General features: G+C 51.8%; 3 protein-coding genes across 3 annotated transcripts in view; 1 reads left to right on the forward strand and 2 right to left on the reverse strand.

Moving 5' to 3' along the window:
- Positions 1-18,152, forward strand: part of LOC116184718 (leucine-rich glioma-inactivated protein 1-like) — a 33,384-nt gene extending 15,232 nt beyond the window's left edge. Inside the window, exons 3-10 of the mRNA XM_077789795.1 lie at positions 5,428-5,499; positions 7,544-7,672; positions 8,172-8,243; positions 8,868-8,939; positions 10,243-10,412; positions 11,832-11,996; positions 14,115-14,623; positions 16,799-18,152. Coding sequence (XP_077645921.1) covers positions 5,428-5,499; positions 7,544-7,672; positions 8,172-8,243; positions 8,868-8,939; positions 10,243-10,412; positions 11,832-11,996; positions 14,115-14,623; positions 16,799-17,101 — 1,492 coding nt within the window. The 3' untranslated portion in view covers positions 17,102-18,152. The remainder of the gene's footprint in view (positions 1-5,427; positions 5,500-7,543; positions 7,673-8,171; positions 8,244-8,867; positions 8,940-10,242; positions 10,413-11,831; positions 11,997-14,114; positions 14,624-16,798) is intronic.
- Positions 18,153-18,184: 32 nt separating this feature from the next.
- LOC110481739 (uncharacterized) lies at positions 18,185-21,261 on the reverse strand. The gene is made up of 7 exons (XM_077789796.1): positions 20,588-21,261; positions 20,160-20,216; positions 19,317-19,340; positions 19,101-19,213; positions 18,861-18,891; positions 18,363-18,406; positions 18,185-18,279 (listed from the first exon to the last, which is right to left on the reverse strand). The coding sequence occupies exons 1-7, from the start codon at positions 21,259-21,261 to the stop codon at positions 18,272-18,274; spliced, it is 951 nt and encodes a 316-aa protein (XP_077645922.1). The 3' UTR covers positions 18,185-18,271.
- Positions 21,262-22,225: 964 nt separating this feature from the next.
- NOP10 (NOP10 ribonucleoprotein) lies at positions 22,226-22,793 on the reverse strand. The gene is made up of 2 exons (XM_021550501.3): positions 22,698-22,793; positions 22,226-22,537 (listed from the first exon to the last, which is right to left on the reverse strand). The coding sequence occupies exons 1-2, from the start codon at positions 22,749-22,751 to the stop codon at positions 22,397-22,399; spliced, it is 195 nt and encodes a 64-aa protein (XP_021406176.1). The 5' UTR covers positions 22,752-22,793; the 3' UTR covers positions 22,226-22,396.
- Between the last annotated feature and the right edge of the window lie 2,387 nt (positions 22,794-25,180).

The following is a 25,180-nucleotide window of genomic DNA, read 5'->3' on the forward strand; positions in this document are numbered from 1 at the left end:
ATCATTGCGACATCATGGAATCTCATGGAACCAGGGTTCCATTGTTACAGTCCAGACCCAAGGAGACCATTGTGACAACGTGGAACCTCGTGGAACCAAGGGTCAATAGTTACACTCCAGAACTAAGGAGACCATTGTGACATCATGAAATCTCGTGGAACCAAGGGTCCATTGTTACAGTCTGGAACAAAGGAGACCATTGTGATATCATGGAACCTTGTGGAACCAAGGGTCTCCATAATCAGGGACACCATTGTGACCGCACAGAACCTCACAGAACCAAGATTCCATTGCTATGCAGTGGGGCTTCATGGAACCACGGAACCACTGTGACACAGCAGGGCCGCATGGAACCAATGGTCCATAGAGATATTGCGTATCCAAGGAAACCATGGTGATGCTGTGGTGTGGAAAAAATGAAAGGAGACAAGTCCATTCTATAACGTCAACAAGTCTCAGTTTATTCCAAGCACGCATGTACAGTTATACCCGTTATAATGAAACTCATGCATATTGCAAAACTTAGGCTCATCATTGGTGTATCAAAAACAGGTCAACCCCGCCTTTGAGGCTTTCTAAGCTTGCTTTGTTTTCCCTTACACTTATCTTTTTGCTGACCATTCTACTGTTTGGAACCAGCTTACCCAAGGACATAAGATATTGCTGCTACATCTGCTATTGCTGCACTACACAACTTTCAGCTACTGCTTCACTAACTGCACGTAGTCATGTCCTTTCTCACGAAGCCATTCATCCACAAAACTCCCCACACCCCGCTCCCCCACAGTCCCCCCCAGTTCCTCCCAGTCCAAACCAGTACAAAGCCGCTCTGTCCCAGTCCCGACAAGCAGCGCTTTGTGCCGGGAGCGGGCGTGGCCTCCCCGCCGCGGCCGCCCCTCCATATATGGCAACCCGCTCCTTATTGGACATGGCCCCGCCCGCAGTGGGCGGGCTCTCCTAGAGCCCCGCCCCCTCCTCGGCCAGCTCCGCCCCCCGCCGCCCCCGCGCGGCGCCGCCGGAGCCGAACTCGCGGCAATTTCGGGGGAATTTTGGGGCAAATTCGGGGAATTTTCGTCACTTTCCGGGCGCGAGGACCGGGAGGGGCTCGGAGGGGCGGCGGGAAGCGGAATTTGGGATTTTTTGGGGGATTTTCGGGGCTGTTTGGGGGCGAATTTAGGGCGGGTTTGGGAATTTTGGGGTTATTTCGGGGCTTTTGTGTTTTTGGGGTCTTTTTTTGGTCTTTCATTTTTATTTTATTTTATTTTGTTTTGTTTTGTTTTGTTTTGTTTTGTTTTATATTCTTATTTTAAATTTTATTTTATTTTATTTTGTTTTGTTTTTCTGGGAATTTTGGGGAATTTTTTTCAATTTTCAAAGGAATTTTTTAGACTATTTTGGGGTTTTGTGGGGGATTTTTTGTGGGGGATTTTTGGAAATTAAAACAAAATTTCGGAGGATTTTGGGGGAATTTTCCGGTTTTTTTGTAGGAATTTTTGACGGGATTTTGGGACATTTTTGGGGAGATTTAAAAAAAAATTTCTGTGGTTTTTTTTTTTTTTTTGGGTGGAATTTTTCGGTATTTTTAGGAATTTTTGAGCTTTTTTTTGGGGATTTTTTTAAAGTTTTTGGGTTTTTTTGTGAGATTTAAACCAAATTTTGGGGGATTTTATTGGGATTTCTGGTTGGGTTTTTGGGATTTTTTTAGGATTTTTTGCTGAACTGAATTTTTTTATTTTCTGGTATTTTGGGGGCATTTAAACAAATTTGAGGTGTTTTTGGGTTTTTTTTGTAGCAGTTTTTAATTATTATTTTGGGGGGTTTTGAAGGGATTTAAACCAAATTTGGGTGGATTTTGTTGGGTTTTTTTTTTAATTTTGGGGATTTTTTGGTGCCTTTTCAGGATTTTTTTGGGATTTTTTGGGGGGCTTTTTTTGGAATTTTTTGGGGAATTTTGGGGATTTTTGTGAATTTTTGGGATTTTTTGGTGCTTTTTTGGAAAATTTTTTTGGTGCTTTTTTGGGGATTTTTTTTGAGGGATTTTTTGTGCTTTTTGGGGAATTTTTTGTGCTTTTTGAGGATTTTTTGGGTTTTTTTGTGATTTTCTTTGGGAAATTTGGGTTTTTTGTGAATTTTTGGAAAATTCTTTTGTGCTTTTTTGGGGGGAATTTTTATGATTTTGTTCTGTTTTTTGGGGGGATTTTTTTTTTTTGGTAAATTTTTAGGGGGTTTTGTGAATTTTTGGGATTTATTTGGTGCTTTTTTGGGAATTCTAGGGATTTTTTTTTTTTTTGTGCGTCCTTTGGGGGAATTTTTGTGATTTTTTGGGATTTTTTTCTCGAGTTTTTGGGATTTTTTTCTGATTTTTGGGATTTTTTTGGGGCATTTTTTGTGGATTTTTTAAAATTTTGTGCTTTTTTGGGAATTTTCAGGATATTTTTTGTGGTTTTTTGGAAATTTTTGGGATTTTTTTTGTGCTTTTGGGGGATTTGTTTTTGAATTTCTGTGCTCTTTTAGGAAATTTTTTTGAATTTTGGGAATTTTTGGCTGCTATTTTGGGGATTTTTTGGGGGGGAATTTTCCCCTTTTTTGGGAATTTCTAGGAATTTTTTTGTGCTTTTTTGAGAATTTTTTTTGGGGGGGAATTTTTTTCTTTTTTGTGCTTTTTTTGAATTTTTTTGGAAATTTTGGGGATTTTTTTGCTTTTTTGTGTTTTGGTTTTTTTTAAATTTTTAGGGGATTTTTTTGGTATTTTTTTATGAATTTTTGCGCTTTTTTGTGCTTTTCTGGGGAAATTTTTGGGGATTTTTTGGGGATTTTTTTGTGAATTTTTTTGCCTTTTTTAATTTTGGGGGGATTTTTTGGGATTTTTTGGTGAATTTTTGTGCTTTTTTTGTGCTTTTTTTTGGGGGGAGTTTTTTGCGGATTTTTTTGGAAATTTTTGTGAATTTTTGTGCTTTTTTTGGGAATTTCTTGGGGGATTTTTTGGGGACTTTTTTAGGGACTTTTTTGTGAATTTTTGTGCTTTTTTGTGCTTTTTTTGGGGAACTTTTTGGGGGATATTTTGGGAAATTTTTTGTGAATTTTTGTGCTTTTTTGTGCTTTCTTTTGAATTTTTGGGGGGTTTTTTGTGAATTTTTGTGCTTTTTTGTGCTTTTTTTGGGGAACTTTTGGGGGAAATTTTTGGGGAATTTTTTGTGAATTTTTGTGCTTTTTTGGGTATTTTTTGGGGGGATTTTTGGGGGATTTTTTTGTGAATTTTTGTGCTTTTTTGTGCTTTTTTTGGGAATTTTGGGGGGATTTTTTTGGATTTTTTGTGAATTTTTGTGCTTTTTTTGGGGAATTTTTTGGGGATTTTTTTGGTGAATGTGCTTTTTTTTGGGATTTTTTTGGGGAATTTCCTCCTTTATTTGGGACCCCCCCCTCCTCCCCCACAATGTCTCCCCTGCTCCTTCTCGGGGCACTTCTGGCGCTTCCCGAGGGGGTCCCGGGGATTTTTGGGGAGGTTTTGTTTTTTGGAGGGCTCCCGTTGATTTTTGGGGGACTGCCGGGGGTTTTTGGGGGGCTCCCGGGGGTTTTTGTGGGTCTCCCGTTATTTTTTGGGGGGGTTTCGTTTTTTGGGGGGCTGCCGGGGGTTTTTGGGGGGGTCCCGGTTTTTGGGGGGGTCCCCAAAGGGGGCGTGGCCTGTCCCGGGGGCTGCGTCTGCGACCGAACCACCGCCCGCTGCCGGGGGGGGGCCGGGGGCGTCCCCCGGGGGCTCCCCCCGGGCCTGGCCACGCTGTGAGTGCCCCTCCCCCCCCAAATTCACGGACCCCCCCCAAATTCAGGGATCCCCCCCAAAAGAGATTTTGGGGTTCTCTGGAGCTTCTTTCCCCCCCCCCTCCCCCCTCCCCCCGGTTGTCCCTCCTTTGGAACAGTCCCGGCAAATTTGGGAGCCAAAAAATTCCCCAATTTTGGGGAGCCCCAAAATCCCCCCCCGGGACCCCCCAAAATCCCGACCGGGAACCCCCAATATCCCCCAAATTTGGAACCCCAAAAATTCCTCTGAACCCCCAAAATCCTCCAAATTTGGAACCCCAAAATCCCGCCCGGAACCCCCCAAAATCCCCCAAATTTGGAACCCCCAAAATCTCCCTAGACCCCCCAAAATTCTTCAAATTTGGAACACCAAAATCCCCCTGGACCTCCCAGAATCCTGACCGGGAGCCCCCAAAATCCCTCAGGACCCCCGAAAATCTCGCCCGGCACCCCCCAAAATCCTCCAAATTTGCAACCCCAAAATCCCACCCAGAACCCCCCAAAATCCTCCAAATTTGGGAACCCCAAAATCCCGCCCGGAACCCCCCAAAATCCCCCAAATTTGGAAACCCAAAATCCCCCAGGACCCCCCAAAATCTTGCCCGGGACCCCCCAAAATCCCCCAAATTTGGAAGCCCCCAAAACCCAAAATCCCTCAAATTTGGAACCCCAAAAATTCCTCTGAAGCCCCCAAAATCCTCCAAATTTGGGACCCCGAAACCTCCTCGGGACCCCCAAAAATGCCCCAAATTTGGGAACCCAAATTCCCCCAAATTGGGGAACCCCCAAACACCAAAATCCTCCAAATTTGGGACCCCAAAACCCCATGGGCCCCTAAATTGGGACCCAAAATCCCCAAAAATCCCCCCGAATTTGGGACCCCCAAACCCCAAAATCCCCCAAATTTGGGACCCCCCCCCCAAAAAATTCCCTGGAAATTTCCCAAATTCCCCATTCTCCCATTTCCCCCAAATTTCCCCCGAAATTCTCCCAACAATCCCCATTTCCCCTCCCAAAATTCCCCCAATATTCCAATTTCCCCCAAAATTCCCCCCAAAATTCCCCGAAATTTCCCCAATTTCCCCAAATTCCCCCAATTCTTCCATTTCCCCCAAAATTCCCCAAATTTCCCCTCAAATTCCCCAAATTTCCCTGAAATTTCCCCCAATTTTCCCATTTCCCTCCAAATTTCCTTAAATTTCCCCAAAATTTCTTAAAATTTCCCCAAATTCCCCGAAATTCCCCCAATTTCCCACCAAAATTCTCCCAATTTTCCCCAAAAATTTCCCCCAATTTTTCCCCAAATTCCCCCAAAATTCCTCAAAATTCCCCCAAATTCCCCCACTTTTCCCATTTCCCCCCAATTTTCCCAACTTTCCAGTTTTCCCGGTTTTTCCCCCCAATTTTTTCCCATTTCTCCCGGTTTTCCCCCAGTTTTCCCATTTTCCCCCCAGTTTTCCCGTTTTTCCCCCAATTTTCCCGTTTTTCCTGTTTTTCCCCAATTTTCCTGGTTTTCCCTAATTTTCCCATTTTTCCCATTTCCCCCCAATTTCCCCGATTTTCCCGTCTTTCCTGTTTTTCACCAGTTTTCCTGGTTTTCCCCAATTTTCCCATTTTTCCCATTTTTCCCAGCTCACTGCTCCGCTGGGACATCGAGGAGCTGCCCCAGGGAAGCTTCCGGCACCTCCCGGCGCTGACGCTGCTGTGAGTCCCCAATAGCCCTAAAATGGCCTCAAATCCCCCCAAAAAACCCCAAAATATCCCCCAAAAACATCCCAAAGTGTTCAAAAAAAATCACCCCAAAAACATCCCAAAATGGCCCAAAAGCACCCCAAAATCCCCAAAACATCCCAAAATGTCCCCAAAAAAGTCACCCCAAAAACATCCCAAAATATCCCCAAATCACCCCAAAAACATCCCAAAATGTCCCCAAAAAAGTCACCCCAAAAATACCCCAAAATATCCTAAAAACACCTCAAAAATCACCCCAAAACCATCCGAAAATATCCCCCAAAATCCCCAAAACAACCAAAAAACCCCCAAATCCCCCCAAATATCCCAAAATATCCCAAAATACCCCAAATCCCCAAAATATCCCCAAATGCCCCAAAAAACAACCACAAACCACCCCAAAATGCCCCAAAAGCATCCCAAAATCTACCCAAATCACCCCCAAATGTCCCAAAATGTCCCCAAATCCCTCCAAACACCCCAAAATATCTCAAAAACGTCACCCCAAAAACAACCCAAAATGTCCCAAAATATCCCCAAAAAAATCACCCCAAAACCCCCAAAATGTCCCAAAAATGTCCCCAAATCACCCCAAAATCCCCCAAATCACCCAAAACCAACTCAAACTGCCCCAAATGAGCCCAAAATCCCCAAAAATATCCCCCAAAACTCCCAACATGTCCCAAAATATCCCCAAAACCCCCCAAAATGTCCCAAAATAGCCCCAAAATCCCCAAAACACAAAAAAATCCCCCAAAAAGAACAAAAAAACCCACAAAATCCCCCAAAAAATCCCCCCAAATATCCTAAATGTCCAAAAATATCCCAAAATCCCCCCAAATACCCCAAATTATCCCAAAATTGTCCCCAAAATTCCGATTTTTCCTCAAATGTCCCCAATGTCCCCAAAATGTCCCAAATTTTCCCCAAATTGACCCCAAAAAATGTCCCTAAAGTGTTGTCAAATGTCCCAGAATTGTCTCCAAAATTGACCCAAAAATCACCCAAAAATGTCCCCAAATGTTCCAAAATTGTTCCCAAAATGTCCCAAATTCAACCCAAATTGACCCCAAAATTGTCCCTAAAGTGTCCCCAAATTGCCTCAAATGTCCCCAAATTGTCCCCAAAATGCCTCAAAATTTCCCCCTAATTGACCCCAAAATCTCCCAAAATCTCCCAAATTGTTCCAAAATGTCCAAAAATGTCCCTGGAGTTGACCCCAAAATGTCCCAGAATTGTCCCTGAACGTCCCCAAATTGTCCCCAAATTTCCCCCAAAGTTCCAATTTTTCCTCAAACGTCCCCAAATGTCCCTAAAATGTCCCAAATTCTCCCTAAATGTCTCCAAATGCCCCCAAGTGTCCCAAAATTGCCACAAATTGTCCCAAATTGTCCCAAAATTGTCCCCAAAATGTCCCCAGATTGTCCCCAGAGTTGACCCCAAGATGAGCTAAATTGTCCCAAAGTTGTCCCCAAATGTCCCCAAAATTGACCCAAAAATCTCCCAAAAATGTCCCAGAATTGTCCCAAATTTCCCCCAAAATGTCATCAAATGTCCCCAAATGTCCCCAGTTGTCCTGGAGTTGACCCCAAAATGACCCAAATTGTCCCAAAATTGCCACGAAAGGTCCCAAAAATGTCCGCAAAATTGCCCCAGATGTCCTAAAAATGTCCCAAATTGTCCCAAATTGTCACCAAAATTGACCTGAAAATCGCCCAAAAATGTCCCAGAATTGTCCCCAAATGTCCCAAAATTGTCCCTAGAGCTGACCCCAAAATGTCCCAAATTTCCCTAAATTGACCCCAAAATTGTCCCTAAAATGTCGTCAAATGTCCCAGAATTGTCCCCAAATTTGACCCAAAAATCTCCCAAAAATGTCCCAAAATTGTCCCACAATGTCCCAAAATTGTCCCAAATGTCCCCAAATTGTCCCAAATGTCCCCAATGTCCCCCAATGCCCCCAACCCCCCAATCCCCCCAATGCCCCCAACTCCCCCAATGTTCCCAACCCCCCCAGTGTCCCCAATGTCCCCTCGATGTCCCCATGTCCCTCTGTCCCTCTGTCCCTGCCCAGCCTGGTGGCCTCGGGACGCCTGGGGAGCGTCGGGGATGGAGCCTTCGAGGGGCTAGGGGTGCTCGAGTACCTGTGAGTCAAACTGGTTTGGACTGGTTTGGACTGGGAAGGACTGGTTTGGACTGGTTTGTACTGGTTATATTGGTTTGGACTGGTTTATACAGGTAATGGGGCTGGGGGCACTGGAGTATCTGTGAGTTATACTGGTTTATACTGGTTTGGACTGCTTATACTGGTTTGGACTGGTTTGTACTGGGAATGGGGCTGGGGGCACTGGAGTAGCTGTGAGTGTACTGGGGATACTGATTTGGACTGGTTTATACAGGGAGGACTGGGACGGACTGGTTTGGACTGGGGATACTGGTTTGGACTAATTTCAACTGGTTTGTACTGGGAGGGACTGGGACAAACTGGGAGGGACTGGTTATATTGGTTTGTACTGGTTTATACTGGTTTATATTGGTCTCTAACTGGTCCATACTGGTCTGTAACTGGTCTGTAATGGTCTCTAACTGGTCCATGCTGGTCTGTACTGGTCTGTAACTGGTCCATACTGGTCCGTACTGGGCAGGTTCCTGGAGGACTCCCAGCTCCGCTCCCTCCCCCCCGCGGCTCTCAGGGGGCTCCGGGGGCTCCTGTTCCTGTGAGTGTCCCCAATGTCCCCAATGTCCCCAATGTACCCAATGTCCCAAATGTCCCCAATGTCCCCAGTGTCCCCATGTCCCAAATGTCCCCAATGTCCCAAATGTCCCCAAGGTCCCCAAATGTCCCCAATGTCCCCAAAGTCCCCAATCCCCCCAATGTCCTAAATGTCCCAAATGTCCCCAAATGTCCCCAATGTCCCCAGTGTCCCCATGTCCCAAATGTCCCTAATGTCCCAAATGTCCCCAAGGTCCCCAAATGTCCCCAATGTCCCCAAAGTCCCCAATCCCCCCAATGTCCTAAATGTCCCAAATGTCCCCAAATGTCCCCAATGTCCCCAATCCCCCAATGTCCCCAGTGTCCCCAGTGTCCCCATGTCCCAAATGTCCCCAATGTCCCCAGTGTCCCCAATGTCCCCGATCCCCCCAATGTCCCAAATGTCCCCAAATGTCCCCAATATCCCCAGGGTCCCCAAATGTCCCCAATGTCCCCGATCCCCCCAATGTCCCCAATGTCCCCAATGTCCTAAAATGTCCCCGAAGTTCCCAGTGTCCCCACTGTCCCCAATCCCCCAATGTCCCCAATGTCCCCAGCGATGTCCCCTCTGTCCCCTCTGTCCCTGCAGGAGTTTGGCTGACAACCGCCTGGAGTCGCTGCCCCGCGGCCTCTTCCAGGAGCTGCCCAACCTTGGCTACCTGTGGGTGACATTGGGGACATCAGGGACACTGGGGACATTGGGGACATCGAGGGGACATTGGGGGGATTGGGGACATTTGGAGACATTGGGGGGATTGGGGACATTGGGGACATTTGGGGACATTTGGAGACATTGGAGACATTGGGGACATTTGGGGACATTTGGAGACATTATGGGGTTGGGAGGGTTGGTGCCACTCGGTGCCACTTTTTGTCACTTTGCTGCCACCTTTTGCCGCTCTGGTGACACCTGGTGACCCCAGTGCCACCCGCTGCCACTTTAGTGCCACTTTGGTGCCATTTTTTGTCACATTGGGACCATTTAGTGTCACTTTGGTGTCACTTTGCTGCCATTTGGTGCCATTTTTGTCACTTTGCTGCCATTTGGTGCCACTCTGGTGCCATTTGGTGCCATTTTTTGCATTTTGGTGCTACTTTTTGTCATTTTGTTGCCATTTTTATCACTTTGCTGCCACTTTTTGCCACTCTGGTGACACCTGGTGCCACTTTTTGTCACTTTGGTGCCACTTTTTATCACTTTGCTGCTACTTTTTGCTGCTCTGGTGGCACCTGGTGACATTTTTTCTCACTTTGGTGCCACTTTTTGCTGCTCTGGTGACACCTGGTGCCATTTTTTGTCACTTTGCTGCCACTTTTTGCCACTCTGGTGACACCTGGTGACATTTTTTGTCACTTTGGTGCCACTTTTTGTCATTTTTCTCATTTTGCTGCTGTTTTTCTTCCCCATTTCTCTGCCCTTTCATGCCAACGTGCCAACCCATGGTGTCCCCAACGTTCCAACTCTTGGTGTCCCCAACGTGCCAACCCATGGTGTCCCCAACATGGTGTCCCCACGCTGTCCCCGTGGTGTCCCCAACGCGGTGTCCCCGGCGTGGTGTCCCTGTGGTGTCCCCAACACACTGACCCTTGTGTCCATGATGTGCCAACCCCATGGTGTCCCTGTGGTGTCCCCTGGTGTCCCCAACGCGGTGATCCCAATGTGGTGTCCCTAACGTGACAACCCGTGCTGTCCCCACGCTGTCCCTGGTGTCCCCGTGCTGTCCCCACTGTCCCCAACGTGGTGTCCCCATGGTGTCCCTGCTGTCCCCTCTCTGTCCCACTGTCCCCTCCCTGTCCCCTGTCCCTCTGTCCCCTGTCCCCTGTCCGTGTCCCTGTCCCCTGTCCCCATCCCTGTCCCATCCCTGTCCCCTCTGTCCCCTCGCTGTCCCTGTCCCCTCTGTCCCTGTCCCCTCGCTGTCCCCTCTGTCCCTGTCCCCTCTGTCCCCTCTGTCCCCTGTCCCCAGGGACCTGCGCGGGAACCCGCTGCGCTGTGACTGCGCGCTGCGCTGGCTGCTGCGCTGGCTGCGCTCCCGGCCCGGCCCTGAGGGCGGCGCTCGCTGCCACGGCCCCGCCGGCACCGCGGGCACCGCCCTGGCCCTGCTCGGGCCCCGGCAGCTCCAGTGCCTGCGCCACGGTGACTGGGTTATACTGGGAGGGACTGGGAGGGGACTGGGAGGGGACTGGGATGGAATGGGAGGGACTGGGAGGAAACTGGGAGGGATTGGGAGGGACTGGGAGGGGACTGGGAGGGGACTGGGAAGGACTGGGAGGGACTGCGAATGGGAGGGACTGGGAGGGGACTGAGAGGAAACTGGTACAAACTGGGAGGGAACAGGGACAAACTGGGAGGGACTGGAACGAACTGGGAGGGACTGGGAGCAACTGGGAGGGACTGGGAGGGGACTGGGAGCAACTGCGAGGGACTGGGACAAATTGGGAGGGAATTGGGGGGGACTGGGGGGACAAAATCCAGGGGAATTTAGGCATAAAAATGTGGATTCTGGGGGGGGGGGGGGGGGAAATGGGACTGGAAGGGAACTGGTATATACTGGGAGAGACTGGGGGGGACTGGGAGGGGATTGGGGGCAACTGGTTTATACTGGGACGGACTGGGAGGGACTGGGGGGAGAAAATGCAGGGGATTTTAGGTGTAAAAATGGGATTTTAGGAGGGAAAATGGGACTGGGATGGACTGGGAGGAACTGGGGGGGACTGGTTTATACTGGGAAGGACTGGGGGGACAAGGAGGGAACTGGGGGGGACTGGTGTATACTGGGAGGGAACTGAGAAGGGACTGGGAGGGACTGGGAAGTAATTGGGAGGGGACTCAGAGGGACTGGGACAAACTGGGAGGGAACTGGGGGAGACTGGGGGTAACTGGAAGGGACTGGGTGGATTGGAATAAACTGGGAGGGATTGGGACAATCTGGGAGGGAACTGGGGGGGACTGGTTTATACTGGGAGGGAACTCAGAAGGACTGGGAGGGACTGGGGGGAACTGGGAAGAGACTGGGGGGACTGGGGAGAAGTGGGAGGGAACTGGGACAAACTGGGATGGACTGGGACAAACTTGGGATGTGCTGGGTTGGACTGGGATGGACTGGGAAGGGACTGGCTTGTACTGGTTCATACTGGGATATACTGGGAGGGACTGGGACGGAGGATTCTGTGTTGGAGGGGGAATTGGATGGGGAGGGCCTGGGGCTGTCCCTGTGTCCCCAGTCGTGTCCCCAGGGATGTCCCCAAGCTGTCCCCGTGTCTCCAGGGATGTCCCCATGTCCCCGGGGATGTCCCCATGTCCCCAGGGACATCCCCAGGGATGTCCCCATGTCCCCAGCCATATCCCCAGGGATGTCCCCAACTGTCCCCATGTCCCCAGTTGTCCCCATGTCCACAGAGCTGTGGCCGTTCCAGGCGCTGCCATTCCCATCACTCGGGGGACACCCGGGGATGTCCCCAAGCTGTCCCCAGGGATGTCCCCATGTCCCCAGCTGTGTCTCCGGGGATGTCCCCAACTGTCCCCAAGTGTCCCCAACTGTCCCTGTGTCTGCAGAGCTGCGGCCGTTCCAGGCGCTGCCGTTCTCCTCGCTCGGGGCCGAGCCCTTCATGCTCGGGGGGCACCCGGGGGTGGCACTGGCACAGCCGGCGGCTGGAGCCTGCGCCCTGCTGGAGTGGGACCAGCTGGGGGGGAGCTTCCGCGCCCAGCGCGTCGTCAACAGTGAGAAATGGGGGAAAAATGGGAAAATGGGAAAATGGGGAAAAATGGGGAAAAAGTAGGGGAGAAATGGGGGAAAATGGGGTGGGAGTGGGAGCAGCTGGGCGGCAGCTTCCGCGCCCAGCGTGTTGTCAACGGTGAGAGAAACGGGGGAAAAACGGGGAAAACGGTAAAATGGGGGAAAGATGGGGGGAAATGGGGAAAAATGGGAGAAATGGGGAAAATTGGGGGAAAATGGGGAGAAATGGGTTGGGAGTGGGACCAGCTGGGAGGCAGCTTCTGTGCCCAGTGCATCGTCAAATGTGAGAAACGGGGTGAAAATGGGGGAAAAGGGGAAAAATGGGGGAAAATGGGGGAAAAATGGGGGGAAATGGAGGAAAAACAGGGTAGAAATGGGGGAAATGGGGAAAAAATGGGGGGAAAATGGGGAAAAATGGGGTGGGAGTGGGAGCAGCTCAGGGGGAGCTTCTGCACCCAGCGTGTTGTCAACACGAGTGAGAGAAATGGGGGAAATGGGGAAAATGGGGGATAAATTGGTGAAAATGGGAGGAAAAGTGGGAAAATTTGGGGGGAAAATGGGAAAAAACAAAGGAAAAATGGGGAAAATGAGGGGAAAATGGAGTGGGAGGTTCTGTGTTCCCACCATCATGAACAGCGAGAGAAATGGGGGGAAGTGGGAAAAAATGGGAAAAAATGGGGGAAATGGGGAAAAAATGGGGGCAAAGAGGAGGTAGTGGAAAAAAATGTGAAAAAATGGGTAAAAATGGGTGGAAATGGGAAAATGGTGAAAAAATGGAAAGAACTATGAGAAAATGGGGGAAATGGGGGAAAATGGAGAAAAATGGGAAGAAAATGTTGAAAAAAAGGAGGAAATGGTGAAAAATGGGAATAGATGGGGAAATGGGGTTAAAATGGTGGAAAAGGGGGAAAATCAGGAAAAATGGAAAAAAAATGTTGAAAAATGAAAAAATGGGGGAAATGGGGAAAAATGGGGGAAAACAGTGAAAAAATGGGAAAAAATAGGAAGGGAATTGGGTAAATGGGAGAAAAATGGGGAAAAATTGGGAAAAATGGGGGAAATGGGGAGAAAAGGGATAAATCAGTGAAAAAAAAACCAAGAAAAAAGTGGGAAAAGGGGATAAAAATGAGGAAAAATGGGGGAAAAATGATGAAAAAATAGGGGGGAGGTTCTGTTCCCCCACCATCACCAACAGTGAGAGAAATGGGGTAAAATGGGGAAAAAGGGAGAAAATGGTGAAAAAATGGGGGGAAAAGGGAGAAAATGGAGGGAGTGGGGAAAATGGAGTAAAATGGAGGGGGAAATGGGAGAAAAATGGCAAAAATAAAAGAAAATTGGCAGAAAGGGTGAGAAGGGGGGGAATGGGGAAAATGGAAAAAAACGGGGGAAATGGTGAAAAAATGGGAAAAATGGCGAAAACAGGGTGGGAATGGTGAAAATGTGGTGGGAATGGGGAAAATGGGGGAAAATGGGGAAAATGGGGTGAAAATGGGGAAAATGGGGTGGGAATGGGGAAAATGGGGGAAAATGGGGAAAATGGGGTGGTAATGGGGAAAATGGGGTGAAAATGGGGAAAACGGGGTGAAAATGGGGGAAATGGGGTGGGAATGTGGAAAATGGGGTGGGAAAAGGGAAAATGGGGTGAAAATGAGGTGAAAATGGGGAAAATTGTAGGGAAATGGGGAAAATGGGGTGGGAATGGTTGAAGTTGGGGTGGGAATGGTTAAAGTTGAGTGAGGAACATCAAGAGGGACCCGAGGACACCAGGAGTTGTGGTGACCCCCCAGAAATGGGCAGAGGGTCCCTGAAATGACCTTGGGGAGAACAAAGGAATTGCCCCGATGTCCCCAAGGTCCTCAAGGTGCTCAAAGCTCCTCAAATGTCCCTAAATGTCCCCAAATGTTCCCTAATGTCCCCGAGGTCTCCAATAACCAAGGTCCCAAAGGTCCCCAACATCTCCAATGTCCCCAAGGTCCCCAGTGTCCCCAAGGTCCCCGGTGTCCCCAAGGTCCCTGGTGTCCCCAAGGTCCCCAATGTCCCCAATGTCCCTGCTGTCCCCGATGTGCCTGTGTCCCTGCCGACGTCCCCCTCTGTCCCCCCAGGCTCCTCGCCGGTGGCCTGCCACCCGGTCCCTCTGGGGGACACGCTGCTGCTGGTGGTGGCCCAGCTGCGCGGCGGCTCCTGGGTGTGGCGGCGCTCGGGCGGCCCCGGCTCAGCCTTCGTGCGCCACCAGGCCCTGGGCGCTGGCCGCCTGCGCCGGCCCCACGCCGTGGCCGCCGCACGCCTGGCCGGGCACCTCTACCTGGGGGTGGCCGACAGCTCCAAGGGTGGCGCCAGCACCGTGTTCCGCTGGGCCGCCGGCGGCTTCTACCCGCACCAGGCACTGCGGCCGTGGCAGCGCGACACCCACCTGGAGTTCCTGGAGCTGGGCGGGCGGCCGGCGCTGGTGCTCTGCGGCGCCGCGCGCCGCCCGCTCGTCTACCGCTGGAGCGGCGAGGCCTTCGCGCCGCTCACCGACATCCCCCACATGCCTGACGCCTACGCCGCCAAGCACTTCCGCCTACGCGGAAGCGTCTTCCTGTGCCTCACCAGGTTCCTGGGAGACGCCAAGGTGGGGTCATGGTGGGGGACCAGCACGGTCATGGGGGGTCAGCAGAGATTGGGGTTATGGGGTTCCAGCACGGTCATGGGGTCATGGAGGGTCACCAGGGTCATGTGGTCATGGGGGTCCATCAAGGACATGTGGTTATGGGGGTCCATCAAAGTCATGGGGTCAATCAAGGCCATGGGGTCATGGAGGGTCACCAGGGTCATGAGGTTATGGGGGTCCATCAAGGCCATGTGGTTACGGGGGCCCATCAGGGTCATGTGGTCATGGGGTTCCATCAAGGTCATGGGGTCATGGAGGTCACCAGGTTGCTGGGCGACAAGGTGAGGGCGGTGGGCTGGAAGGGGTGGTGGGATTGTGGTGGGTTGGTGGGGGACCAGCAAGGTCACGGGGGGTCAGCAGGGATTGGGGTTATGAGGTTCCAGCATGGTCATGGGGTCATGGACGGTCATCAGGGTCATGCAGTCATGGAGGTCTATCAAGGGCATGTGGTCATGGGGGGGTCACCAGGGTCATGGGTCCATGGGGTTCCATCAAGGTCATGTGGTCACAGGGGGTCAGCAAGTCATGTAGTTATGGGGTTCCATCAAGGCTATGTGGTCATGGAGGGTCACCAGGTTCATGGGGTCATGGGGATCCATCAAGGTCACGGGGTCATGGGGTTCCATCAAAGTCACAGGGTCATGGAGGTCACCAGGGTCATGTGGTCATGGGGGTCCATAAAGGCCATGTGGTTATGGGGTTCCATCAAGGTCATGGTGTCATGGGGGTCTATCAAGGCCATGGGGTCATGGAAGGTCACCAGGGTCATGGGTCCATGGGGTTCCATCAAGGCCATGGGGTCACGGAGGTCCATCAGGGTCATGGGGTTCCATCAAGGTCATGGGGTCATGGAGGGTCACCATGTTCCTGGGCGACGTCAAGGTGAGGGTGGTGGGGTTGGGTGGGTGGTGGGGTCGGGGTAGGTTGGTGAGGGTCAAGCAAGGTCACGGGGGGTCAGCAGGGATTGGTGTTATGGGGTTCCAGCACGGTCATGGGGTCATGGAAGGTCACCAGGGTCATGGGGGTCCATCAAGGTCATGGGGTCATGGAGGTCCATCAAGGCAATGTGGTCATGAGGGGGTCACGAGGGTCATGGATCCATGGGGGTCCATCAAGGCCTTGTGGTTATGGACATCCATCAAGGCCATGTGGTAGTGGGAGTTCATCAAGGTCATGGGGTCATGGAGGGTCACCAGGGTCATGGGGTTCCATCAATGTCATGTGGTCATGGAGGTTCATCAGGGTCATGTGGTCATGGAGGTCCATCAAGGTCACAGGGTCATGCAGGGTCACCAGGGTCATGGGTCCATGGGGTTCCATCTAGGCCATGTGGACATGGGGGGGGCCCTGGGGCCACGAGTGGTCACATGTGGGGCCACCAGGGTCATGATGGCCACTCCATGGCCATGGGGGCCCATCAGGGCCACAAGATCCCACCTCTGACCCCTGATGTCAAGTGCAGGAGAAATGCAGGGAGGGCTCCAACCCAACCCAATCCATGGTCACACCACCCATCCCATGGTGCCACCACCCACCCCATGGTCCCACTATCCACCCCATGGTCCCATCATCCAATCCATGGTCACACCACCCATTCCATGGTCCCACCACCCACCGAATGGTCCCACCACCCATCCCATGGTCCCATCACCCATCCCATGGTCCCACCACCCACCCCATGGTCCCATCTCCATCCCATGGTCCCACCATCCACCCCATGGTCCCACCACCCATCCCATGGTGCCACCACCCACCCCATGTTCCCACCACCCAAACCATCCCAACCAACCCAACCCAACCCAAGCCAACCAATCCAACCCAACCCATCCCAATCAACGCAACCAACCCAACCCAACCAACCCAACCAACACAACCCAACCAACCCAACGAACCCAACCCAACACAACCCAAGCAACCCAACCAAGCCAATCCAACCCAACCAACCCAACCCAAACAACCCAACCAACCCAAACAACCCAACCCAACCAACACAACCCAACCCAACCAACACAACCCAACCCAACTCAAACAACCCAACCAAACTAACCAACCCATCACAACCCAATCAACCCAACCAACTCAACCCAACCTAACCCAAACAACCCAACCCAAGCCAACCAACCCAACCCAACCCAGGTGCTGCGCTGGGAGGGCTCCATGTTCCGTGAGGTGCAGCAGGTGCCAGCACGCGGCTCGCTGGTCTTCCAGCCGCTGCTGCTGGCCGGCCAGCGCTACGTCCTGCTGGGCAATGACTTCGCCCCGAGCCGTGTCTTCCGCCTGGGCGCCGGCGGCCGCCTGGAGCCCGCCCAGGACCTGCCTGCACCCACCCCCCGTGCCTTCGTCCCCGTCGTCGTTGGCCACCGCCACTTCCTGGTGGCCTCCAGCTTCAAGGGGGCCACCCAGATCTACACCCACGTCACCGAGGACGTTGGCACCTGAGGGCATGGCCAGGGCCACCGCCATGTCCCTGAAGGCACAGGGACATCGGGGAACATCAAGGGACATGTGGTAGCTGTTGGTACATGGGCACGATGGCCACCATGCCACCATAGAGATGGGGACATTGGGGGACATCATGGGGACATGTGGTGGCACCTGGAGGAATGTGGTGATGATGGCCACCACATCACCATAGAGATGGTGACATCAGGGGACATCAGGGGTCGCGTGGTGGCAGCTGGGGATGGTGGCCACCTGGAGGGATGTGTGGTGGCATCTGGTGGAATGTGGGCATGGTGGCCAACCCAATGTGGAGATGGGACGTTAAGGGACGCTGTGGGGACACTGGCAGGGACCTGGGGCCACCCTCGCGCGATATCCCCAAGGCCACCGGCGACCCGGAGTCCCCAACAGCTTGTGCCACCTCCTGGTGTCACCGTAGTCCCAATGTCCCCAAGGCCACTACTGACACAACATCCCCAAAGCCACTGTCACCCCGATGTCCCCTCCTGGTGCCACTGTGGCCCCAATGTCCCCAAGGCCACCATGGCCTTTATGTCCCGAGTCACTGCCACCACAATGTCACCCTTGGCCTTGTGTCACTTTCTGGTGCCACCATCACCACGATGTCCCCTCATGGTCCCACCATCGCTCTGATGTCCCCAAGGCCACCATGGCCCGGATGTCCCCTCCTGGTGCCACCATCACCCAATGTCCCCAAGGCCACCATGGCCCTAATGTCCCCTCCTGGTGCAACCATCACCCGATGTCCCCAAGGCCACCATGGCCCTGATGTCCCCAAGGCCGCCATCGCCACGATGTCCCCTCATGGTCCCACCATCGCTCTGATGTCCCCAAGGCCACCATGGCCCTGATGTCCCCTCCTGGTGCCACCATCACCCAATGTCCCCAAGGCCACCATGGCCCCGATGTCTCCAAGGCCACCATGGCCCCGATGTCCCCAAGGCCTTGTGTCCCCTCCCGGTGCCACCGCTGTCCCGCCGTCGCCATGTCCCCTCCCCCGCTGACCAAAATCCGTTTTTTTCACCCATTTTTTATTCATTGCCTTTCCTGGGGACATTTTGGGGACATTTCAGGGAAATCAACGCCACCCCTTCCCCCCTGTCCGGTGTCACCTGTCAGGGACATCTGGGGACACCCGTGGACAGCTCAGGCTCCTGTGGAGAGAGGGGGGTGGTCAGGGTGGTGGCACTGTCCCGCGGTGTCCCCAAAGTGTCCCCAGGGGGGAGGGGACACTCACTTGTCCCAGCTAGAGGTGACAGCTCTGGGGTGGGGTGGCGACGGCTGCGGGGGGGAGGGGACACCTCAGTGTCCCCAGAGTGTCCCCAAGTGTCCCCAAATCCCCCAAATGTCCCCAAGTGTCCCCAAATCCCCCAAATGTCCCCAACCCACCCCGTCCCCCATGTCCCCGACCCCCCAATGTCCCCAAAGTGTCCCCGATGTCCCCAAATGTCCCCAATCCTCCAACCCCAAATCCCCCTCAGTGTGCCCAAGGTTCCCAAAATGTCCCCATATCCCCCAAAGTGTCCCCAGTGTCATTCCCCGATGTCCCCAAATGTCCCCAATGTCCTCAAGTGTCCCCAAAATGTCCCCAAATGTTCCCAAATGTCCCCAATGTCCCCAAATGTCCCCAATGTCCCCAAATGTCCCCAGGTATCCCCGAATGGTCCCGAATCCCCCAAATGTCCCCAGATGTCCCCAAATCCCCCAGATGTCCCCAAATGTCCCCCGGTCTCACCTGGCCTTGCTCTGGCACTTGCATTTCCCACCTGAGGGGACACAGGTGACACAGGTGACAGTGTGACTGGGGTGGCACAGGTGACACACAGGTGACACAAAAGGCACAGAAGTAACACAGAAAGTGACAGGTGGCAATGTGACACAGGTGACAAGGGTGGCACACAGGTGACACAGGTGACAATGTGACACAGATAACACAGAAGGTGACACAGGTGACAGTGACAGGGGTGGCACTCACTGAGCAGGACAAGGACCCCCAGCACGCTCAGCACCGCAGCCACCGTGAGGCCACCGACGCGCAGGTGACACCAGTCTGGGACAGGGACAGGGACACTGGGACAGCTGGGGACACTTTGGGGACATTTGGGAACACCTTGGGGACAGTTTGGGGACATTTTGGGACATTTGGGGACACTTTGGGGACATTGGGGACCCTCCCAGTTCCCGCACTCACCTAACTAGAAGGGACTGGAGGCATCTGGGGGGAAAGGGAGGGGTCAGAGAGACCAGCAGGGACCAGTAAAAACCAGTATGGACCAGTATAGACCGGCATGGACCAGTACAGACCAGCACGGACCAGTATGGACCAGTATAAACCAATTTGGGCTTTCCATCCCAGTCCTTCCCAGTCTGTCCCAGTCCCTCCCAGTGTGTCCCAGTTTGTCCCAGTCCCTCCCAGTTTGTCCCAGTCTGTCACAGTCCGTCCCAGTTTGTCCCAGTTTGTCCCATCTATCCCAGTCACTCACTGGGGGTGTCGCCTCTGGCCAGGGACAGAACTGGGAGGGGGAGGGGACAACAGTTAAACCAGTTTGGGCTGGGACTGGGCCCAGTTCCCCCCAGTTATCCCCAAAATCCTCCCAGTACGGAGCAGCCCATCCCAGTATGGACCAGTAACCCCTGAAATCCTCCCAGTACAGACCAGCCCATCCCACTATGGACCAGTAACCCCCGAAATCCTCCCAGTATGGACCAGCCCATCCCAGTATGGACCAGTAACCCCCAAAATCTTCCCAGTATGGACCAGTCCATCCCAGTATGGACCAGTAACTCCCAAAATCTTCCCAGTATGGACCAGTCCATCCCAGTAACCCCCGAAACCCTCCCAGTCCCTCCCAGTTCCCTCCCAGTAACCCCCCAGTTCCCTCCCAGTATAAACCAGTTACAAAGACCCCTCTGTGCCAGTGTGTCCCAGTCCCTCCCAGTACAAACCAGTCCCTCCCGTAACCCCCCAGTCCCTCCCAGTTCCCTCCCAGTTCCATCCCAGTTCCCCCCAGTCCCTCCCAGTACAAACCAGTACCTCCCAGTATCACCAGTGCCTGGAGCTGTTCCCTCTCCATTCCGTGACCTTTGATCCCTGGGGGGTGGAGGGGACTGGGACAAACTGGGACAAACTGGGAGGGAACTGGGACAAACTGGGACAAACTGGGAGGGAACTGGGAGGGAACTGGGGACCGGTGAGTCACTGGGATTCCTGAGCAGGGCAGAACTGGGATGAACTGGGACAAACTGGGGGGAGCTGGGGGGGACTGGGACCAACTGGGGACTACTGGGAGAGAACTGGGCAAACTGGGAGAGACTGGGATGAACTGGGGGGTTACTGGGATGGACTGGGAGTGACTGGAGGGTTACTGGGAGGTTACTGGGAGTTACTGGGATGAACTGGGAATCACTGGGGGTTACTGGGAATTACTGGCATGAACTGGGAATCACTGGGGCCCCACTCACCTTCCCAGAGCAGCCGCAAGAACTGGAAATGGAGGGGGAGAACTTGGAGGGGGCGTGGCCAATGGAAAATGGGCGTGGTCAATGAAAAGGGCGTGATCAACTATGGGGGCGGGGCAGAGGTTTGGCCGCGGAAGGACTGGGATGAACTGGGGGATACTGGGACGAACTGGGAGTGGCACTGGGGGATACTGGGACGAACTGGGAGTGGCACTGGGATGCACTGGGAGGGACTGGAGTGGCACTGGGGCTGTACTGGGATGAACTGGGAGGGACTGGAGGGGCACTGGAGCTGGACTGGGATGAACTGGGAGGGACTGGAGGGGCACTGGGGCTGTACTGGGATGAACTGGGAGGGACTGGAGGGGCACTGGAGCTGGACTGGGATGAACTGGGAGGGACTGGAGGGGCACTGGGGCTGTACTGGGATGAACTGGGAGGAACTGGAGGGGCACTGGGGCTGTACTGGGATGGACTGGGCTGGACTTGGATGAACTGGGAGGGACTGGAGGGGCACTGGGGCTGTACTGGGATGAACTGGAAGGGACTGGAGGGGCACTGGGGCTGTACTGGGATGAACTGGAGGGGCACTGGGGCTGTACTGGGATGAACTGGGATGTACTGGGAGGGACTGGAGGGGTTGAATGGGCTGGTCCCCCGCCTCCGCCGCCTCCCATTGGTTGAGCCTCCCGCCCATCACCGTCTGCAACCAATCAGCGCCCGGGAACAGCACCTGGAGGCGGGGCCTGGAGCCGGCACCATTTTATCGACTTTGAGTCTACAAGTCCCGTCGTGCACAGCGGCCCCATAGCGGCCTAACCGAGCCAGGACTACAAGTCCCGTCAGGCCCGGCGCCCCTTATCCGCCTCCATGCGCCCCACAGGAGCCCCCCAGACCCTGCGGGACCCCCGAGTGCCTCCTGAGCCCATTCGGGACCCCCGAACGCTCCTCGGACCCGCAGATGCCGCAAACCACACAGAGGCCTTCGAGTGCCACCAAAGGGACTACAGCTCCCACCATGCATCGCGGTACGCACGGAGCGCCATTAAAGCTAGGACTCCAGCTCCCGTCATGCCCCGCGGCCACAGAGCCTCCTCAGAGCCGAGTTCAGGCCCGACAATTCCCGTCGCGTCCTGCGCCCCACAGACACCCCTCAGAGCTCCCCGGGTGCCCCCAGGGGCTTCCCGACCCCACAGGGTGCCCCTGTAGACCCACAAGTGCCCTCCCGGACCCCCAACCGCTCCGCTACAGCCACTTCCGGGACTACAGCTCCCATCATACCTCGCGGCGCCCATCGCGCGCATTTACTGCCATGCCTCCACTTCCCGTGATGCCTCGCGGTCTCATTCAGCTCCATTAAAGCAGCGACTCCATCTCCCGTCATCCCCCGCGCCCCATAGAGCCCAATTATACCCGCACCTACAACTCCCATCATCCCCCGCGCCCCATAGAGCCCAGTTATACCCGCACCTACAACTCCCATCATCCCCCGCGCCCCATAGAGCCCTGTTATACCCGCGCCCCATAGAGCCCCGTTAGCGCTTCCCCCAATACCCCTCTAAATTCCCTCCCCAGACCCTAAAAACCACAAAAATACCCCCAAAACAGGAAAAAAAACCCAAGGTATTTGGATACCAAAACTCAGAGACCCTCGACTTTTAATACTTCATTTTTCCTCCTCTTTAAAACGTTCCTTTCCCCCCCATTTCCGTGCAGTCCGCTGGCATGGCGATTTGACCTTTTCTCATGGCGGAGATCCGTCCCAGGAGCTCGGGGCCATCTCGGGGCTCCGCAGCGGATCTCTGCGGTGCCTCAGAGCACGGTCCGGCCTCGCTGCGTTGGCAAAACCCCGAAGCGCCGCTTCAGGGCCAGGCGGTGCCGGGAGAATTTATCATCGGGGGAGAAGCGGGCGGGGTGCGCCGAGCGAGTGGGGACCCCGTCCGGGGACACCTTCTGTGGGGACAGAGCGTCAGGGAGAGCCCAAATCCCCCCCTCAGCACAGTCCAACTGGCCCGCATGGCCCCAGCCCGCACCGCGGACACCCAAACACCGCGGGTCCCCTCAGAGCCATCCCCTAAATCCCCCCAAAAGCGCCCCAAAAAGCGCCCAGTACCCGCAGGGTGTAGACGCGCTCCCCGCGCTCGTTCTCGTAGCACTGCAGGAACATGGCGGCGCCAGCGCGGCACCCGGCCGGAAGTCGCCTCAAGAGAAAAGGAAAGAAGGCGGTGTTTACACCGGAAATTGGAGAGAGGGGTGATGGGAAATGCAGTTCCGGAAGCGAGCGGGGAGTACCACTCAACCTGGCGGGTCCGAGCGGGGAAATTTGGGGCCAAAAAAGGAGATTTTGGGGTGAAAACGGGAGTTTGGGTCTAAAAAGGAGGAATTTGGGCACAGAAAGAAGGAATTTGTGTCCAGGAAGGGAAAGTTTGGGCTCAAAAAGGGGGATTTGGGTCCAAAAAGAGAGAATTTGGGCCCAAAAAGGGGATTTGGGCAAGAAAAAGGGGAAATTTGGACCGAAAAAGGGAAATTCGGTTTCAAAAAGGGAGAATTTGGACAAAAAAATCTTGGGAATTTGTGCCTCATAAAGGGGAATTTCGGTGCCCAGATGGGAAGTCTGGACCCCAGAAGGGGGAGTTTGGGTCCAAAAATGGAGAATTTGGGCCATAATTCAGGGTTTGAGCAGAAAAATGGAGCAGTTTGGACCTAAAAAGGAGAATCTGGATTTTTAAAAAATGGGAGTCTGACCTTAAAAATTCAACCCAGGGAGGCAGGGGGAAAATTTTGGTGTGAAAAGTGAGTTTGGGTTCAAAGTAAGGAAGTTTGGGTCTGAAAGTGTGAGGAACAGAATTGACGGTTTGGAGTTTTTAAAGTTTATTAATAATAAGAATAACAGTAATAGGATAAAAAAAGGAGAATAATTCCAGCAGGGTGACAGCGCTGAGGCGTGTGCATAGTCATGATTTTGTTATTTGTGAAAAACTCGTTGTGTTGAAATTTTAGGAGTTTTACTTTTACTCGTAAATCAATCTTTGAAAATCTGAGATTTCCAGAGAAGGAGGCAACAATGTTTTGGGTTTTTTTTTTTTTTGAGATTTTGGTGTCTGTTGCTGTTCTTTTAATATTGTCCTCTAGGCTAAAAAGTGTATGTGCCACACTGCTGAAAAGAGATGAATACAGGAAAAAAATTAAAATAGATTAATACAGGAAAAATTTAGAAGAGATTAATACAGGAAAAATGTAAAAGAGGTTAATAAAAGAGATTAATACAGGCAAATTTAAAATATTAGTACAGCAAAACTTAAAGGAGATTAATAGAGGAAAAACTGAAAAGAGATTAATATAGGAAGAATTTAGAAGAGATTAATATGGGAAAACTTAAACGAGATTAATGCAGCAAAATTTAAAAGAGGTTAATACAGGAAAAATTTAAAAGAGATTAATACAGCAAAACTGAAAAGAGATTAATACAGGAAAAATTTAAAAGAGATTAGTGCAGGAAAAACTTAAAAGAGATTAATACAGGAAAAAGTTTAAAAATACTAATACAGCAAAACTGAAAAGATATTAATACAGGAGAAATTTAAGAGATGAATGCAGCCAAATTTAAGAGATTAATACAGCAAAACTTAAAAGAGATTAATACTGCGCTATTAAAATGAAAAAGAGATTAATACAGCCAAATTTAAAAAATATTATTACAGCCAAATTTAAGAGATTAATACTGCATATCTTTCCAACATAACACATCATGTATTAATTTTAATATTTGCCAAAAGCCAGTCATATAATCTGCGATTTTCAGTTTTCAAACATTCTTTAAAATTTCTGAGGTTTTGGGAGCTCCTTTGCCTGACTCCTTCACTCTCCGGCTCAAAGACATCCTGAGGGTTAGGATTTATTATTTTATTTTATTTTATTTTATTTTATTTTAATTTATTTTAATTTATTTTATTTTACTTTATATTATTTTATTTTATTTTGTTTTGGTTTTTTTGGTTTTACTTTTTTATTTTATTTATTCTTGTGTCTCCGCCCTGCTGTTTCACAGCCTCTGATGATATTTTAGTATGTGCTCCTGAAATTAACATGGTGATCTCTAATTATCCTTGTTAATTTTAACATGGTGTTCTCTAATTGTCCTCCTACATTAACATGGTATTCTCTAATTGAACTCATTAAATTAACATGGTATTCTCTAATTATCTTCATTAAAATAACATGGTGTTCTCTCATTTACCTCCTTAAATTAACATGGTGTTCTCTAATTATCCTTGTTATTTTTAACACAGAGCTCCTTAATTGTCCTTGTTAATTTTGACATGATATTCTCTAATTGTCCTCGTGAATTTAGCATGGTGTTCTCTAATTGTGCTCCTGAAATTAACACAGTGTTCTCTAATTGGCCTCATTAATTTTAACACGATGCTCTCTAATTGTCCTCCTTGAATTAACATGGTGTTTCTTAACTGTCCTCGTGAAATTTGACATGGTGATCTCTAATTGTGCTCCTGAAATTAACATGCTGTTCCCTAATTGTCCTCGTTAATTTAGCATGGTGTTCTCTAATTGTGATCATTTCTGCAGGTGGCTGCAGGC

The sequence above is a fragment of the Lonchura striata genome, chromosome 37, assembly GCF_046129695.1.
Source record: "Lonchura striata isolate bLonStr1 chromosome 37, bLonStr1.mat, whole genome shotgun sequence".
Lineage (NCBI taxonomy): Eukaryota > Metazoa > Chordata > Aves > Passeriformes > Estrildidae > Lonchura > Lonchura striata.